At 45.5% G+C, this 16,970-nt stretch overlaps 1 protein-coding gene across 1 annotated transcript in view; it reads left to right on the forward strand.

Annotated features, from left to right (window-relative positions):
• The window catches only part of APOH (apolipoprotein H), a 410,334-nt gene that overhangs the window by 256,596 nt on the left and 136,768 nt on the right, over nt 1-16,970 (forward strand). The window contains exon 4 of the mRNA XM_086930939.1: nt 13,865-13,941. Coding sequence (XP_086787065.1) covers nt 13,865-13,941 — 77 coding nt within the window. The remainder of the gene's footprint in view (nt 1-13,864; nt 13,942-16,970) is intronic.

Consider the following 16,970-nt stretch of genomic DNA (forward strand, 5'->3'; position numbering starts at 1 on the left):
ACAGTTGGCATTTAAAACTGTCCTCAAGAGGGAAATCAAATGCTGTTTCTTTGCTTTTGATGTGAGCTGTTGTTTAGGGCCCGGCAAGAACTACTGTGGGGAAAGGCAGCATTGGCTGTTAACAGTTGTATTTCAACACTTGACAAGTATGTAATGTTAAAACAAATCACTTTCAGTTCCATTAATTCTCAACAATTGCAAGAGATTTAAAACAGTATAACCCAACATATGTGACTACAGCAGTGTAACTTGCGCGATTCATCTAATAGAGCAGTGTAGATTTACGGAGCCGCGTTTTGCTGGATGAAAAGTTGCAGTGTACTATTAGCAGACAGGCCACCAAAAGTGGATGCAAACTGTGCACTAACTTTTTGCAACTAGTCTTTTAACATGTGATGCAACTTATGTACAACTAGATCACGTGGCAACATCTTCACTTGTGCGGGGGGGGGGGTGGTGGGGGGTCACATAACGACATGTGATTGGCTGTAAACCGATGGTGATCTGCAAGAAACAGCAGACCACCATCCCAATGTTTGTATACTCAAACAGAAAAGGGTTTTTTTTGTATTTAAAGTAACCTGTATTCCTTAAATGAAGCAATACTGCTTTAAAAATAAAAGGTTCCCACTTGGAAAATCAACATGGTGAGCAGAAAGCTGTCCCCTGGAACACTGCCTACTCCTTCCAAGGCTGCCAACACCATATACAAAGCGAAAGATGTCCCAAAACAGCTACCTCTCTCTTTAAGGTATCACTAAGCGACCAATGGCTTGCAGCCAGTTTCACTTGCAAACCATAGAGCATACCACATCGAATTGCAATTAGGCGGAAATGCCACTTTCACGTCCCTTCCTAATTGCAATTTGGTATGGGTCACTAAACCCATTTTGCAGCTAGAAATGCTTTGTTGACTTGCAAAATGTGTTTAGAACATACCAAAATGCCATTTTGTACTTGCAAGCCCTTAGATTCTACACTTCGTTGGGATTGCAATCACACATTGGCTTTGTACTTCTGATAGTCAATTGCTTAGCAGTGATCAAAATGACTCTGCTTCAAGGGCCTTACATCCCTTACTATATGAGGTGAGTCCTCATCCCTGAAGCTGACTCATCACTTGCCCCTTGAAAAATATCATTCTTCGAAAACGGTCCCCTCACCCACTGCAGAACATAAAATACTTTCAAACTCACCAAGGCGTCCACTACTATACCAAGCCTCAAAGCTCAAGTAGGAAGAAAAAATGAAAGATTAGTGAGGAAAACTTGTACTCAGTGTAATGAAGATAATGACTAAGTACTATTATAAATAATAGTGGAGGGTCAAGGTTTGGATTTTTTCTGAAAAAACGACTATGTGTAAGAGTTAGTGGCAATAGTCCATTAATCTGGGTACATCATTCATGGTTATTGAAAAAATACCCAACCTGTTGGTAGCTATTAGGTGAAACTACCAATTTCGCACGTTTTAAAATCTTAGAAACACTGAGGTCTCTAATAAATAATTTTTCCTCAGGGTTATCTAATTTTAATGTCACTATCCTGCACTTTTTGCACATAAAAAACACACACACACCCCCCCGCACTGCTTTTCAGAAGCTCCCTGTGACCTGATTATACCATCACTGGTCCCTATGCTGTTCCAATTGACCATATCAAAATACTATCCTTCTTGGTTGGAAGGAACCCATATGATGAAAAGGGCGCCAAGGAAGAGCTACTGATGGGTATTTTTTCAATAACCATGAATGATGTACCCAGATTAATGGACTATTGCCACTAACTCTTACACATAGTCGTTTTTTCAGAAAAAATCCAAACCTTGACCCTCCACTATTATTTGTATTTTGCTTAGTTACTCTCGGGGAATATAGTGCTTGAGTGGTCGAAAAAAATTATCCCTGTGACCCAAACAACCTCTGTTCGATTAATAAGTACTATTATAACCTTGTACATCTTACCTCACACAGAGCTACAAGGTCAAAGTTATGCAACAAGTTCTCGCTGCTTGTAGAGCAATATCCCAATGCGCTGTGCCTCACCCCAAGCTATATCCCTTAGTCTAATCCTCTGGAAAATCCTTTTGCAAGAAAGGTATATTTCCTAGGTTAATTTGTATTTGTATGACTATCTTTAACAATTTTATTTCTGTGCGATGTTTTTTCTTTCTCAGTTCCAGCTAAATTGTCTTAGAACTCGATAGTCTTAGATTTGATGTCTTTCTGGTTGAAATTCATGGCCGCACAAAGATTCTAAACTTCTAGATGAATGAACACTCATCAGTTCCTCAAACTAAACACAAATATTACATTGCCAATTTCAATTTGAGAAGTGAGGCACTTATTAGTTTTTTTTCCCCTTTATGATATGTATAGAGGTCCAATACTGACTTCACAACTCTTGAATAATATACTGAAATGTCATACAAACAGAAAGAACAATACAGAGCTCAAATTGAAAGACAGTTAACATCTAACCATCTGTTTCATATTCTGTCACAAGGTTTCTTTGAAGTCTGTCCACAACTGAAGACTTTGGATTCTCAGTATTCTTATTCATATTTGTTCCTGTGTGTATCTTCGAATTGTGAAATCAAGTTTGGTACAAGATTTCAAGCAGCGAGGTAGTGTCCCATACAATCAGCCATGCTACTCCGCGTAGTTTCATGAAAATCTTCCAGAAGTTTTCTCAGTATAAAGTAGTAGTGGGAAACAAAAATTGCACCTCTAGTAATTTCTCCAGGTGCATCAGTATAACTGGGCTGACATTTTCTATTATCAAAATTTGATATTAAGTTAAAGCTGCCATTCTATCATGAATATAGCAATTACAATAGCACCACAGGGATGATCCACATATCAGAATTGAAAGAATTTCAAAATTGTATGCTGTCAAAGGTTTTTTATTGTATGCTCTCCCAGATAACCAGTTGAATAGGATCTAACTTCTTTTTTTTGATTATCAAATTTTATTTGCATTTTATATAAGCAACAGAGCAAAATCCAGCGCATGTCAGCATAAATACAGAATAGCCATGTACAACAAACAGCGTAATCCGGCTCTAGGGAATGATGGTACATCATCTTATTTCCATATATAAGGCAACAAGTACGCATACATTTAGAGGGCAACATGAACATTAAGAAGGTAGCAAATTCAACCACTTGCCCCATATCCTCTGGAACTTTCTCGGACACCCCCGGGCCTCCAACAGGGGTTCTTCTTGGGTGGCACACCAATCCACCCCTCGTCGCCACTTCCGCAGGGTAGGGGGTCTGGTGCTTGCCCATGCCACTGCTATGTCGCGTTTGGCAACTGCAAGAGCTGTGCCCAAAAAGAGCTTGTCGGCTCTAGAGCCGTCTAAGCCATCGAAGACACCAAGGAGCAGGCGCATGGGGTCTTGGGGAACCTGACAGCCTAGGGTCTGGGTAAGCTCCGCTTCTATTCTGGACCAAAACGAAGCAAGGGCCGGGCACGTCCACACCATAGAGGGTCTAACTTCTTACAGTCTTCCATACCCTGTTGGCAATATTTGAAACATATCATGTTTAGTTGAATATTTTTATTAGAATTGTGCCAAAATTGTTATGTTGTGTAACCTCCTTCGAAATCTGTCTATCCAGAGGCTATGTGCATTTACACTGAGTCCTAAGAAATGTTCGTAACTTTAAATAACTTTTTATCTCTGTTAGTACAGTGGTAAATGAGATGATCGCCCTATACTGACTAGGAATTGGAGCCAGAAGCTCATTCAAATGAATTCAAATTAACCTATTTTGTCCATAAAGCACTCCACCTGGAAAAGTATGATCTCAGGAACACTTTGGAGCAGCTTTACAAGAACTGGTGCATCCCTGCATATTAGCAGGGATGCGCCAGTTAACTTGCGTGTCGGAAAAAAAACACTTGCGCCTACATGGATGCGCCGCCTTTACAATGTGGTGCAAGGATAGCCAGATGTTACTGAGTCACTTTTACGAGGCTTCCTTGCAACGGAACGCCCACCATGCACACATTATACCTGAAGCAGGTATAATGTAGCGCAGGGATTTACAACGTGACGCATCTCCCTAGATGTGTCACGTTGTAAATATGTTGCATAGTGGCGGGCACATTGTTTACGACGACGCTGCGCCACAGAAGTGACGCACCGGCGGCTTAAAGATGTCGCAAGGGGCTTGTAAATCTGCCCTTTTGTTTTTTCAGTAGCTCTACTCACCTCTCCTACAAATGTCATTCTTCGATAACATGAGCAACACTTTCACAGTCCTTCGCAGGAAGCGCCTCTAAGATCTGGAACTAAGCTACAGACAAATTCTTCATGCAGAAACTTCAAAACATACTTGAAACTGAAACCCATAGTATTGCACCAGTAATCTCATATGTTACCTCTTTCTATCTCCCTAAATTCCATACAATTTTCTATACTTTCTTTATTTTGTTTTGGGCCTTCTACCAGAAGCTACAGTCCAAAACCCTCATTGGGATTTTTTTAAATAGTCTTCAAATACCTACTATTCCCTTGGCATCTACATATGTATCCTGTCTCTAGCTCCTTATTCTAGTTGTATTTGAAATTTCTTAGCAGCCTTGATGAAACAGCACATTTGCATGCTTGTACTCCTTACAAGCTTGTACTCCTTATTTGTGGTGGGTCTGTCTACTCTCCCTTTACCTATCATTTATTTATGTATTTGTTTATGCCTCTGAACAATGTTTTTCCTCCTGTATTTTTGTTCATTTTTTAAGAACTATCATACCCAGTGAATAGGGTTCCTGCTATAGAAAACCTTTGATACATAAACAAATAAAAAAATATTTACACTACAAATATTACACAGAGTTGATTATGCAGTATAAGATAGGCACGGACATGGACATGGCACCGTCACAATGTAAATAATAATACAACATTATATTTTAGAAAGATAATGGGGCACTGAGGTAAAGGTTTAAACAGCAGTGGCACCAGCAGGAACCCCTGCTTTTTCTAAGCAATAAGTTACTTTGTGTACAAACAGGCCTAGTGCCTCATTTTTAGGTCTCGCGCCTGCTATTGCAGGGGCAAAGCCCCTGCTGTTGCAAAGTGAGTCTATTGCAATTGTTTCAGTCCTTTCAGCTTTCAAGGACTACCAAGAGGAGACAAGAGGCTGGCACGCGCACGCAGCCTGCCGGATTCGGAGCAGGTCGCGCGCGTGAACACGCGCTCCGATTCCGGCAGGCTGTTCAAACAACACATGCACACGCAGGCAGGCACACACAACACACACACAGACAGACAGACGCATGCACACACACAACACACACACAGACAGACGCACGCACACACACAGACACAGACGCGCACACACACGCGCAAACATCCCCCCTCCCCACCCCCCAACTCACGGGCTCTTTCAGCGTGTTCCATGCCCCTGTCTCTCTCGCCAGCCAGTGGGTCAGTCTCGAGCTCCCTCCGCAGCGGAGGTCTTCACCCGGGCCCCCTCCTGGGACCCGGGACTTTAGATGCCGCACACCGCTTTGTCGCCGGGGCTCAGAGCGCGCATGCGCGGGCAGCCCCCGCCCTCTCAATCTGAGCCCGGGCTGCTTTTGGTTTCGCCGCCTCACGCATGGTTTTGAAGGTTGCACTGTAACCTTTCAAGGATGGTTTGAGTGTCTTTTCTGAAAACATGACTGACAATGCTGGCTAAATGAAAACATGTAAGTGTCAAAGTGCATGTTTAACGCCCCACAAAAGCGAGGTGCACGCAACGAGTGAATTGGTATTCACATTTATTTAATGTTTTCAAGAGTGTACCTATGTTTTAAAATAAATCTCATGTTTTCCGGTTGCCCCCACTTCCCGCTGCTTTCTGTGTGACAGAAAGATTAGGCATCCACGGGAAGGGTAGCTCGGTGGGATTAATTACCTGCTGCAGAGAATCCTCTAGACTAGTTTTAAACTGCAAATGTATTTAAAACTTCTGTGGTTCTTGTTTGTTTGTCTCCTTTCTCTGCTCAGTATTTAATTGAAACTCCCAGTCTCAATCCGAGAGAGCTGGCAGCAGCTCCTGCCGGCTGTCTGTAGGATCGCGGTGTCCAGCTGTGAGGGGCCCTCCCCGCCCATCCTCCCCCTCCCCCCACTGAAGACCTGTTCATTTTGATGCTAATAGACCACCTCCCTCCAAGGCTCGCGGCCCCCGCCTGGAGTTCAGGGCGGGGTGTGACGGTCATCCCATGATGTGCGTCCTCCGGCCCCCCATTGTCATTCTGCAGATAATGAATGGGGCCGATACATGGCCCGCCCAGGCCCCCCTCACCTGCAGCTGGCGCAGGCTGTTGGGTGGAAGAACCCGCTCAGGTATGTGGGGGCCTGACTCACAGAGGGGAGCAGGGCGCAGAGCTCCACTCTGCCCCGGCCCCTCGGGCACCGGCCCCGCCCGAAGGAGTCACGGGTACGTGAGGGTGCGGGGGGGGGCTGCTTCTCACTTCCGGTGGAGGAGCCTGGGGGTCACCACCTGCAGCTAGAGGGCACCTCATGGAAAATTAACATCAGTCCTGGAAGCTGCACCATCCGTGGGAGCTGAAGCGTGGCTCCTTTCATGCCCCCAGAATGCTCCCATCAACAGACACACATGTTAAGGCATAAACAGGGCGCAGGAATTATGCGGCAGGAGAGGCTCAAGCTATGCCGCAGGGTGCAGCAAATTACGTGTGTTGGGTGGAAGAACCCACCCAGGTATGTGGGGGCCTGACCCACAGAGGGGAGTAGGGCGCGGAGCTCCGCTCTGCCCCGGCCCCTCGGGCACTGGCCCCGCCCGCAGGAGTCACGGGTACGTGGGGGTGCGGGGGGGCTGGGTGGAGGGCAGGGGAGAGGGAGCCCCACTGCAGGAAGTCACCCATTCACAAGCACACCCTGGACCTGAGATGCGGCGACCAAACAGAGACACGTCCTTCGCCGCCTGCCAGCGGTGCCAGCTTCTCACTTCCGGTGGAGGGGTCCGGGGGTCACCACCTGCAGCTGGAGGGCACCTCATGGAAAATTAACATCAGTCCTGGAGGCTGCACCCTCCGTGGGCACTGAAACGAGGCTCCTTTCATGCCCCCAGAATGCTCCCATCAACAGACACACATGTTAATGCATAAACAGGGCGCAGGAATTATGCGGCAGGAGAGGCTCAAGCTATGCTGCAGGGTGTAGCAAATTACGTTGCAAGAAAAGGCAAATCACGCGGCACAATGAGGCACAATGTGTAATCGTATTACTTCATTTTTTCGTCATTACCAAACTTAGTAACATCAGCTGTGCATTGGCTGTGCCACACCCGAACAGCACCCAAATATAGCAGAAGCAACAGAAAGGTGACGAGTCCGGCTTTGCAAAGGGCCTCCACCGCGTGCAACATGTGTCACTGCGTCTTTAGTCACTTTTAAACTGTTTGAGCAACAAACCATTTTATTTTTTGTTAAAAACCTGCAGAATATGAGGCAGAGGATGGATCATGTGGCGAATGCGGCAAATCTATAACTATGCGAAAATCACTGCAGCCGCACAATTGCAGAACTACGGTGGCCCTGGGTGTGACGTCACTAGCAGGAGCGGGAAAAGAGAAAACAGCAAGACTGGACTCTCCCACTCCACCTCATTGGTTCAGAGGTCATGGAAGGATGAGGGCTGTGTGCAACTCTACCACGTCAGAGTTAACATGTCATTAGCATGCTAAGCAGGATCAGGGATTTCAATGGGAATTCCTGCGTAAGTACCTTGAAAGCACACACGTGCACCAACACCTCTCCCTACGTGCAGAATTACTACCTCAAGCTTCGTCACTCAGGCTCTGTTGAAGAGGAGGTCGATTACTACTCGACTTCTGAACAATTGCACAATAAGGCGTGCCATGAACAGCCTGTTGATCCCACTCCCAGCAATGTGTCTGTATTCGTACACATATCCTATTATCGATGTGAGATACCATCCAGTTACTTCACAAGCACGCACAACTCCAGTCTTAAGAGTGCAGATAACTGTTGATATAGTGAACGTAGAAAATGAAGGCGGCCAACGCATGTTAACGCGTGCACTAGTTGAAGATGAGCACATACGTACGTGTTAAAGGAAAATACAGACCCAAGCTGTCAACAGTACAAGAATAAAAACAAACAAGGCACATGGAGTCAAGACCTGGGGGGAGGAAGCAGATACAACCCTTAGAAGAAAAGAGAAATATAATTAGAGGCAGCCGAAACGGAAAGTCACAGATCCGCATTGCAAGAAAACGTCTCTGAGAAAAAATGAGATAGAGAGGCACAGAATAGGTGGGAGGGAAGGCCTTGCAGGGCGGTAGACGTGTAGGGAGTAGAGCATTGCTAGGCTTCAAAGCACGAGACAAGCCAAGGAACACTGTAAGTGTTGTGTTCTCGAGGGGCAGGTGACACCTGGGGCATATGCTGGGGGCCTACTCTCGTGGGGCACCTGGAAGGGCCTAGGCCTAACACGTGGCCGCCTGGAAATAAACAACTCGAACACTCAGTGATAGTTCTGGCTCTGCGCACTGTCGCCAACTGGCGTACGTACGTGCGGAGCCCCTCTTTATTTAGAACGGTCACATGGGACTTACGCTGCACGCCTGTTACATCACAGGCGTGCATAAGCTGGAACACAACATTCCTCCTAAAACAAAAAAAATAAAAAATGCATAGGACCACAAAAAGGCACTTCAGGGCAGTCAGTGATTTAAATGTTTCTCAGATCAGACTGCAAAGTTCTTAGTTCACGATTAACACACACAGTAAACATGCAGTGGAACAGTCTTACATGAGATGGTCACGAAGACGGCAGGAAGGTTCTGGATTACTTCTCAGCCTGTAGTTAGATGTCCCACGAGTCAGGGTGACATCACCCCCGGCCGGGGGTGTTGGACATGGGCTGGCAGGATCAAAACCGGGTTCCCCTCGTTCCATGCTGAAGCTCTCTGCGTCATCTGGGCCTTCACTTGTCACTTCAGGAGGGGTGTCTCTTGGACAGCCATTGCGAGAGTCAGTGGAGTCCAGGGCTGCTGGACTCGCTGCTGCCCTAGCTTTGGAAGACTCCGGAAGAACCACGGTCTCAGCTTCAGGGTGAAATAGTTTAAAATGGGACACATTCCGGGTCACTACTTCTCGACCTCTGGCGGCAATGATGCGAGTGCCCTTCACACTGACAACACGCCATGGTTTCTTTTCATAGGTCAGTCTGAATTTTCCGCTGGTTACTCTGTTCTTCAGCAATACGAGATCTCCTCGGTTGATCCGGGGTATGACAGCTCTCCTCCTCAGGCTTGTTTGGGCATATGATTTCTGTCGCTTCGCCGCAATTTTACATTTGTTTGCTGATGCTGGTGTCCACTGAGGGTGATGGGGAATGGAATCTGCCACTACCCGTCCCATTAGGACATGTGCCGTGGCCACCTCCGTGGTGGTGTGGGGTGTCTGTCGGTTGCTCCGCAGGAATGTAAATATCGCCATTTCCAGCGACTGTCCTTTGTCGTGCGTGATCCGGATCACCTTGTTGAGGGTCCGCATGAAGCGCTCAGCTTCGCCATTGGCTTGCGGCCATCGGGGAGTCACACGGCGATGCCGGATTCCTAGGGCACTCAGGTAGTTGGCTAATTCCTGGCCTTGAAAAGGAGGGCCATTGTCAGTTCTTAACTCTCGTATCACTCCATGGGCCGCTAGGATTTTCTCCAGTTTGGGTATTACTTCAGTGGCACTGGGGGTAGATATTATCTCTACTTCTGGGTACTTTGAGTGGTCGTCGATCACGACCATGGTGTGTCGCCCATCTGGGAGGCTGCCAAAGTCCATGCTGACACATTCCCATGGCCGTTGGGGTCGAGGCTCGACTATGACAGGTGCCTCTCGCGGGACATCTCCTGTGACCTGGCAGGCTGCGCACGATCTCACGGTATTTTCAACTAGATCATCCATGAGTGGAAACCATACTTTGGTCCTCAACCTTGCCTTAGTTTTGACCATGGGCCAGTTGCACAACCTGATTTGTCAGGGCGGAGGGTATCACCAGCCGGTGACCCCGTAACAGGCATCCGGTATCATCCTCATTCAGTTCTCCTCTCACATGGTGCAGGCTCTCCATGATGCGCTGTGCTTCCGGTGTAAGTATTTTCCACTCTTCCTTGGCCCGGTGCCAGTTTCCACTTTGAAGGGCTTTCCGCGCCCGTTGCAGGCAGTCATCCTTCTGAGTGGCCTCCGCGATGTTGCTCATTGATAATGGCCGTGGACAGGATCGGGCAGTGACACACCTGACATAGGCTTCCGTGTCCGCGGCATCCTCCATTTCCGCCTGAGTGGCTGCCCTCGGATGCCGTGAGAGGTAATCCGCCGGATTTCTTGACCCTGGTTGGTACTCCACCCGGCAGTTGTAGTCCTGGCGCTGTAGCATCCATTTTTCAATGCGAGGTGGGGGTTTTGGCGAGGTCCCCGAGAAGAGGGCGACCAACGGTTTGTGGTCCGTGGCTACGGTGAATGGCTTTCCAGATTCCTCCAGGATTCGTTCACTTAACTTGGCGGAGGCACAGCCTTAGATTATTTGTCCCCTGATCTCCTCAGTAGCGTCCGCGAACCCACACGTCGATGACAGGTGTTTCAGCCTGGCGTGATACGTGTCCAGCGACTCCTCCGGCAGTTGCCTGGCTTGCCTGAATATAAACCTCTTGTAGTCCTGATTAGCCATTGGCTCAAAATAGGCATTCAGGGCGTTTATGAGTGAGTGATGAGTCTTTGGCGTGGCCTCAACTAGAGTCTTGGCAATATTGTGGACGTCTTTGCCTTCTAAGTGGAGCACCATGGCTCTCTTTTGTTCTTTATGAACTTTGGTAGCCTCGAAGAAGATTAACAATCGGTCTACCCAGTCCTTCCATTTAGGGGCTAGCGACGACGGCGAGCCTTCCACCACGAATGGCTCAATGGGGGGTATCGTGGCCATGACTCTGGTGTTGGGGCACAGGGCGCGGTGTGCCAGGCGATGCTTTATAGGCTCCCTTGATCGCTACTTCCGGTGTGACGAGTGAGGATGGGGCTAATGCTTGTTTGGTGCTGGTGAGAGGCAGCAGTCACTGCTTGTGTGTGCAGCTCTTAGGGCAGGCCTTTCCTTCTTCTGTCCACCTGTGCTCACAGGCCTGTGATTCCTCCTTTTGCCTTGGCTTGAGCGCTTATGCGTGCCTGCACCTCCCTTGCTGATTTCGGGTGAGTCCTCCAGCGCGTGGTGCCGCGCCTGCGCAATGCGTGAGGTTTGGCAGGCCTCGCCCATCCTGCGCGTTAGCGAGGGGCGTGGTTAGGGCCTTGTCGCACCGAGGCACCGCTTCTCCCCGGCAGCGCGCTTCACGCACCGGCAGCCTGCTCGTGTGCGGCGCTGCACGGGACCACGGATTGAGGCGCTGGGATGGTCGGGTGGACGGCAGGGTCACCGGCAGGGCTGTAGGCCGTCCCCGGGCAGTGGCACATGCGGTAAGAGGGGGAGGGCCGTAGGCCGACAGGCGCATGAGCGGGGTGCAGGGGCTCACAGTGGCTCACCTTGTGCACCGGCGGGAGACCGGATTCTTTGCTCTGCTGTGCTCCGTGTGTGGGGCTTTGGGGCACGAGCACATGAGCCGGGGCTGAAGGCTCGCAGCCGCCCCGAACCACTGTTCGCACTCCACACACGCACGGCGAGGGCACGACCACCCTCGTCGCCAGTTGTTGTGTTCTCGAGGGGCAGGTGACACCTGGAGCATATGCTGGGGGCCTACTCTCGTGGGGCACCTGGGAGGGCCTAGGCCTAACACGTGGCTGCCTGGAAATAAACAACTCAGACACTCAGTGATAGTTCTGGCTCTGCGCACTGTCGCCAACTGGCGTACGTACGTGCGGAGCCCCTCTTTATTTAGAACGGTCACGTGGGACTTACGCTGCACGCCTGTTACATCACAGGCGTGCATAAGCTGGAACACAACAGTAAGTACGGCAATGGCGTGAAAATGTAATAATAACATGGTCACTTGAGACGCATTCTATCAACGTGCGATCAGACGTTTTTGCATCATTACCTTTTTAAAACTTATGTTCCTGAGCAAATGTGTGATTGAATATGTAAATGTATGACACATTTGCAGTTAAGAAGGTATAAAAGAAAATGCCTGCCACATTTTAAGTTGAAGTTCAGATTCTAGTTCCCTGGAGTCGACAGACCTTCTGCGGGCATTTCATAAACTCTGTCCTATACTGCCAACAGAAGTTCTATCGTCTTTTCTTCGTCCGTCAACACTATAAACTAGTTTTAAGATTTAAATTAAACATGCAAGGACTAGTTAAATTGTAGATTTGAGCAGCATACGGCTCTAAGGTAAGTAAACAAGTATGTCTGTTGAACAATCCTTTAAGTCACAGGTCTTGATGACTGAAATCCCATATCCGTGTAGCGAGGTCTTAGCTGCAGACACACTGAAGCATGGCTGCCATACACAGGAAGTTATGTACCACAAGGATGGACGCTGTCTCTCTAGTTGCTAGAGTAGTATTCAAACAAATTGTTTTCTCTATAAGGTACTGACTCTTTCCTGGTCAGCTCTGGAAATCAGAACTGTGGTACTGCTCATCCAACATACATTTTGAGCTGTGTGGTTCTGTCACCATATAGTAGAAAGGATAGCAGCCCTCTGGGCAGTACCAGCCTATGGCTATAAGCTGCAAACTCAACCAGTTCCGGTTGCTCCTCACAGATTTAAGCTCTTGGGGCCATATGTATCATCATCCAGTTTTGCGATTCTCAAATAGCGATTTTTAAGAAATCGCTATTTGAGAATCGCAAATAGGTATGTATGTACAAAATCGCTTTTATTTTGCGATTTCTTAAAATTCCTTCATTGCGATTAGCAAATTGCGAATCGCAACTAAGGAATACTTTCCCATTCATTTCTATGGGCCAGGAGGCCCATAGGAATGAATGAGAAGTTATTCTCAATTTGCGATTCGCAATTTGCTAATCGCAAATTGAGAATAATTTCAAGGGTGCAGGGGTGTCCAAAGGACACCCTGTTGCACCCCTGAAATATGCATGGATGCACATGTGGCGCACATACATGCCCTAAGGACATGTATGTGCGTCACATGGCACTTTGAAAAATGCAACAATGTGCATTTTTCAAGGAATTCGCAAGTTGCCCCCAACTAGAAGTTGGTGGTAATTTGCCATTCCTTAGGGACATTTAGCAAATGTTTTTGGGTTCTTACATTCCATTTAAGGAATCGCAACATTTGCGATTCCTTAAATGCAATTGCAAAATAAGGAATCGCAAATTTTGGGATTCCTTATTTTGCATGCAGATTTGTGTGTTACATACCATTTTGCGAAAATGTGTTTGCAAACGCCGAAATTCTGCTATTTTCAGCGTTTGCGAACGCATTTGGGCATGATACATATGCCCTTAGTAACAGTGGCTACTTTCCACAGTTCAGTATATTGTAATTGAGCAGAATTAGCTTGATGTGGAGCTTTCTGCATACAGGGTTTTGTGGTACTCTTATCTGTTTTGATTTCAAAGAGCTTAATATGATGTTGCCAGATTCTACTGTGTTGCAATGTATTCTAAGTATGCTGTCAATGTAATCGCCCTTACCGCTATAATAAAATAATGGACTACTTCCATTGGAATAAATGTCTACTGTTTCAATTCAGATTTTTTTAGTTTAGCAGTGCTCTAGGCACCTCATCCCCAAAGGTCTTTAGTGTATCAGTGCAGGTATACAAGTTGGACAATATATTGGGAATTAGAATGTGTTGGGACAGAGTTCCTAAATATATACACACAGCTTGAGTGTTATTCTTATACATGTCTCCAAATTGCTTTCAGGTACATTCTAAATGGTTCAGAGGCCAGCCAATGCACGGAAACTGGATTTTGGAGTGACACGCTGCCTGTGTGTGACCGTAAGTATATGAAAAGATTCTCCAGCTATGCTGTCTTGTATTGTCATACTTTCTCCAATAACATATATAACTACTGAATGATTCACTCCAATTGGTTTAAAATTATTTGCCCTGAATTTTAGTTTTCAGGAACATGTGGCGGAATGGACAATGCTACACCTATTGATGAAGTGACATTTCAGAAAAGTGTGTATAATCTTCTGGGTGGCCCTGAAAGCTTGTTCGTCACAGTGCAGGTTAAAAAATGACTACTGCCCTTTAGAGGTGCTGTTATATCCTATATCTACACAACCAATGGAGCTCAACGATGGAGTAGCCTTTAACGTTTAGGAAATGCAGTGGTTCCCTCTTCAGGTATTTAACCAAGGTAGAACAAAATTTAAACACAGTGACGGTTATGCCTTATTTCATGGAAGACCCCGGTGATATAATGATTTCAAAAGCAGAGAAGTAGTGGTGGATATTAGTACACCACTCTTCATTCAGTCATGATTAGCATAATACATCTTAGGAACAATCAGATCAACCAGAACAGCCATCGTTTATTAATAGGACTTCCGGTTTTATGGTAATTATTTTTTTGACATTTCCATCTGTAGTTATCCATATTTATTTTTGTCAACTTTATCTGTATTTATCCATATTTATTATGGGTTTTGTCAAAAAAATAAAACTGAAACTGGTATATTTCCACATTTATTTAACCAATAAATATGCAGTCATGTTTGAATGCCTTCCAGGTTTCAGTGATATGAACTCCCGCAGAAGATAAATCAATGCATTTATATGAAATATGCAAATCTCAGTATCAACCATGTGCATATATAAAGCTGTTTAAGCCTCTTTACTAAAATTCCTTTCTTCTTTAACACCCTTACCTATCAATCCTCACAGTTATTGGCCAAGCAGTCATGGCAAAATGTGTTAAGAATCACACAAAAAAAGCCAATTTCCGTATTTATCCACATTTAAAAATAAATACAGACAAGAAAATAAATGGTTTTCTGTCTGTATTTATCAGTAAAAATGGAAAACAGGGAGCCCTATTTATTAACATGCTGGTGAACAGCCACCTATTATTTCTGAGGAAGGCAAAATGATTGCAAAGGAAATGGACCAGCTGCTTTTTCAGATTAAGAAGAGGCTGGCAAATACAGGACAGCACAATTAGCAAGCATGAAAGCAGGGAACTTTCCTCAATGTTTGCTTTTTCCCATCTTCAAGAACATGGATTTTGCAAAATGAAAGAATGTCTGGCAATATATTTTTTTGAATCCTCCTAATACTTCAGTTGGGCTGGCCATCTCAGAGGTATACAAATGCCAATGACGTAGAAAGGGCTTCGTAAGCAAGAGAAGTGAAGAATCCAATGCAGTGTCTCCCGAAAACAGTGTCTTAATGCTATGATATAGGTGTTGGGAAAACCTGTAGGAGGTACAGGGGTCAGGTACGTTTCTGGGAGTACTGTAAGAAGAAAGGCAAAATAAACCACATAGTAATTAGAGCAGAGCAGCAAATGTGAGCTCAGCAGTGATAGAAAAATAGGCTGTACAGCGTGTCTAATGGTAAGCAACTGGTACAGTAGGTATAGTAAATGAGTTGGCAATTCTGATGAGAATAAAAAACTTGGCTGCCAAAATAATTCTAATAGAAAAATTAAATAGTATAATACAGCTGGTGGGAGATTTACTTACAAGCTAATTCGGATGTATAGTCTCACATAAATTCCTATGGCCTTTTTAATTAGTATAGTAATTATAAAGTGAGAACTAAACCGAACAGTATATTATACAGATATTTAAATGTCACCATACGTGTGCTAGGCATTCCCAATTGGCATAGAAATATTTAGTTTTTTCTCTGGTACAGCAGTTGTTTATGAGGATCCTGCAGACACGTTGACTTCAAAGGCATATTTTCTGCCAGAATAGTTCTCATAGCATACACTGTTGACACAGTAGTCTGGATTGTATTATTCCTATTGTCACAGTTTTAGGCATATTGTGTAGTCCTAGTATTACATTGGCATGATTTCTCCTGGCAGAGTGTTCTGATTCTAATATTATTTTTAATGCATCGTTAGGATATACTTGGTCAAAAAATGCCATGACTACTTTCAGCATTGACCCTGATATCTATCTAACTTCGGCAAATGATCCGAAGCAAATGTATTTAGTGTTGTGGACTATCTGGCTGCAATTGTACAAAACAATTTTCTTGGAAGGGAGGATGATGACCTCATGATTCCACAACACTCTGCCCTTTCTAGGTCCTCTGAAACGTGTACTGATGTAACCAATCAACTAGCCTAAGATAATTTTCCCATCAGGAGTCAAAAGCTAATTTACTTCTAAAGGACATTGGATCTTTATGAATCTTTAAGGAACTCCTTGACAACTTGACAAGTAGGGACTGAGCTGTTTCTATGACAGCATGAGACACAGCGTTTTGGCCAGCATAATGGTTTAGACTGAGGTTCACTGGGACACCTTTGACATGCTTATTATAATAGTCAACATCATGATTTCACCATTTGACAAACTATTATAACTATGTTATCTATGTGCTTCAACACACCCCTGATATGTTATTGTCAAGAGGTGCTTCCTGTAAATGCTACAAGACATAAACAAAGTTGCAAGCACATTAGAGCGGTAGAAGAAACTAATTCTAAAGATAAGATTTCAGGATTTTTCTGAACGCTAGAATAGAAGGGGCCATAAAGAGGGAGAACAGTAAACTATCTTTAAGCTAGGGGGGTAACACATAAGAAGCGACTGTTTCCTTTCCCAAACAAATGTGAACCAAAGCCTCCCGAAAATGCAGTCTGGCAATAGCCAGGTATTGTGGTTCCTACCAAGCCAGTCATTTCAAAGTGAATCACTGAATGGATGTGGCAAGCTCAAATGTCTCTAAACCTAATGTTAATCTGCCAGTTGTGTTCTCCACATCCTGTTGGGGTTGCTCAGGCAACCCCACATATAAAAGTGTAGCATTAACTTAATTTTGACCCTGACCATAATGCAATT

The sequence above is a fragment of the Lissotriton vulgaris genome, chromosome 7 (genome assembly GCF_964263255.1).
Source record: "Lissotriton vulgaris chromosome 7, aLisVul1.2, whole genome shotgun sequence".
NCBI classification, from domain to species: Eukaryota; Metazoa; Chordata; class Amphibia; order Caudata; family Salamandridae; genus Lissotriton; species Lissotriton vulgaris.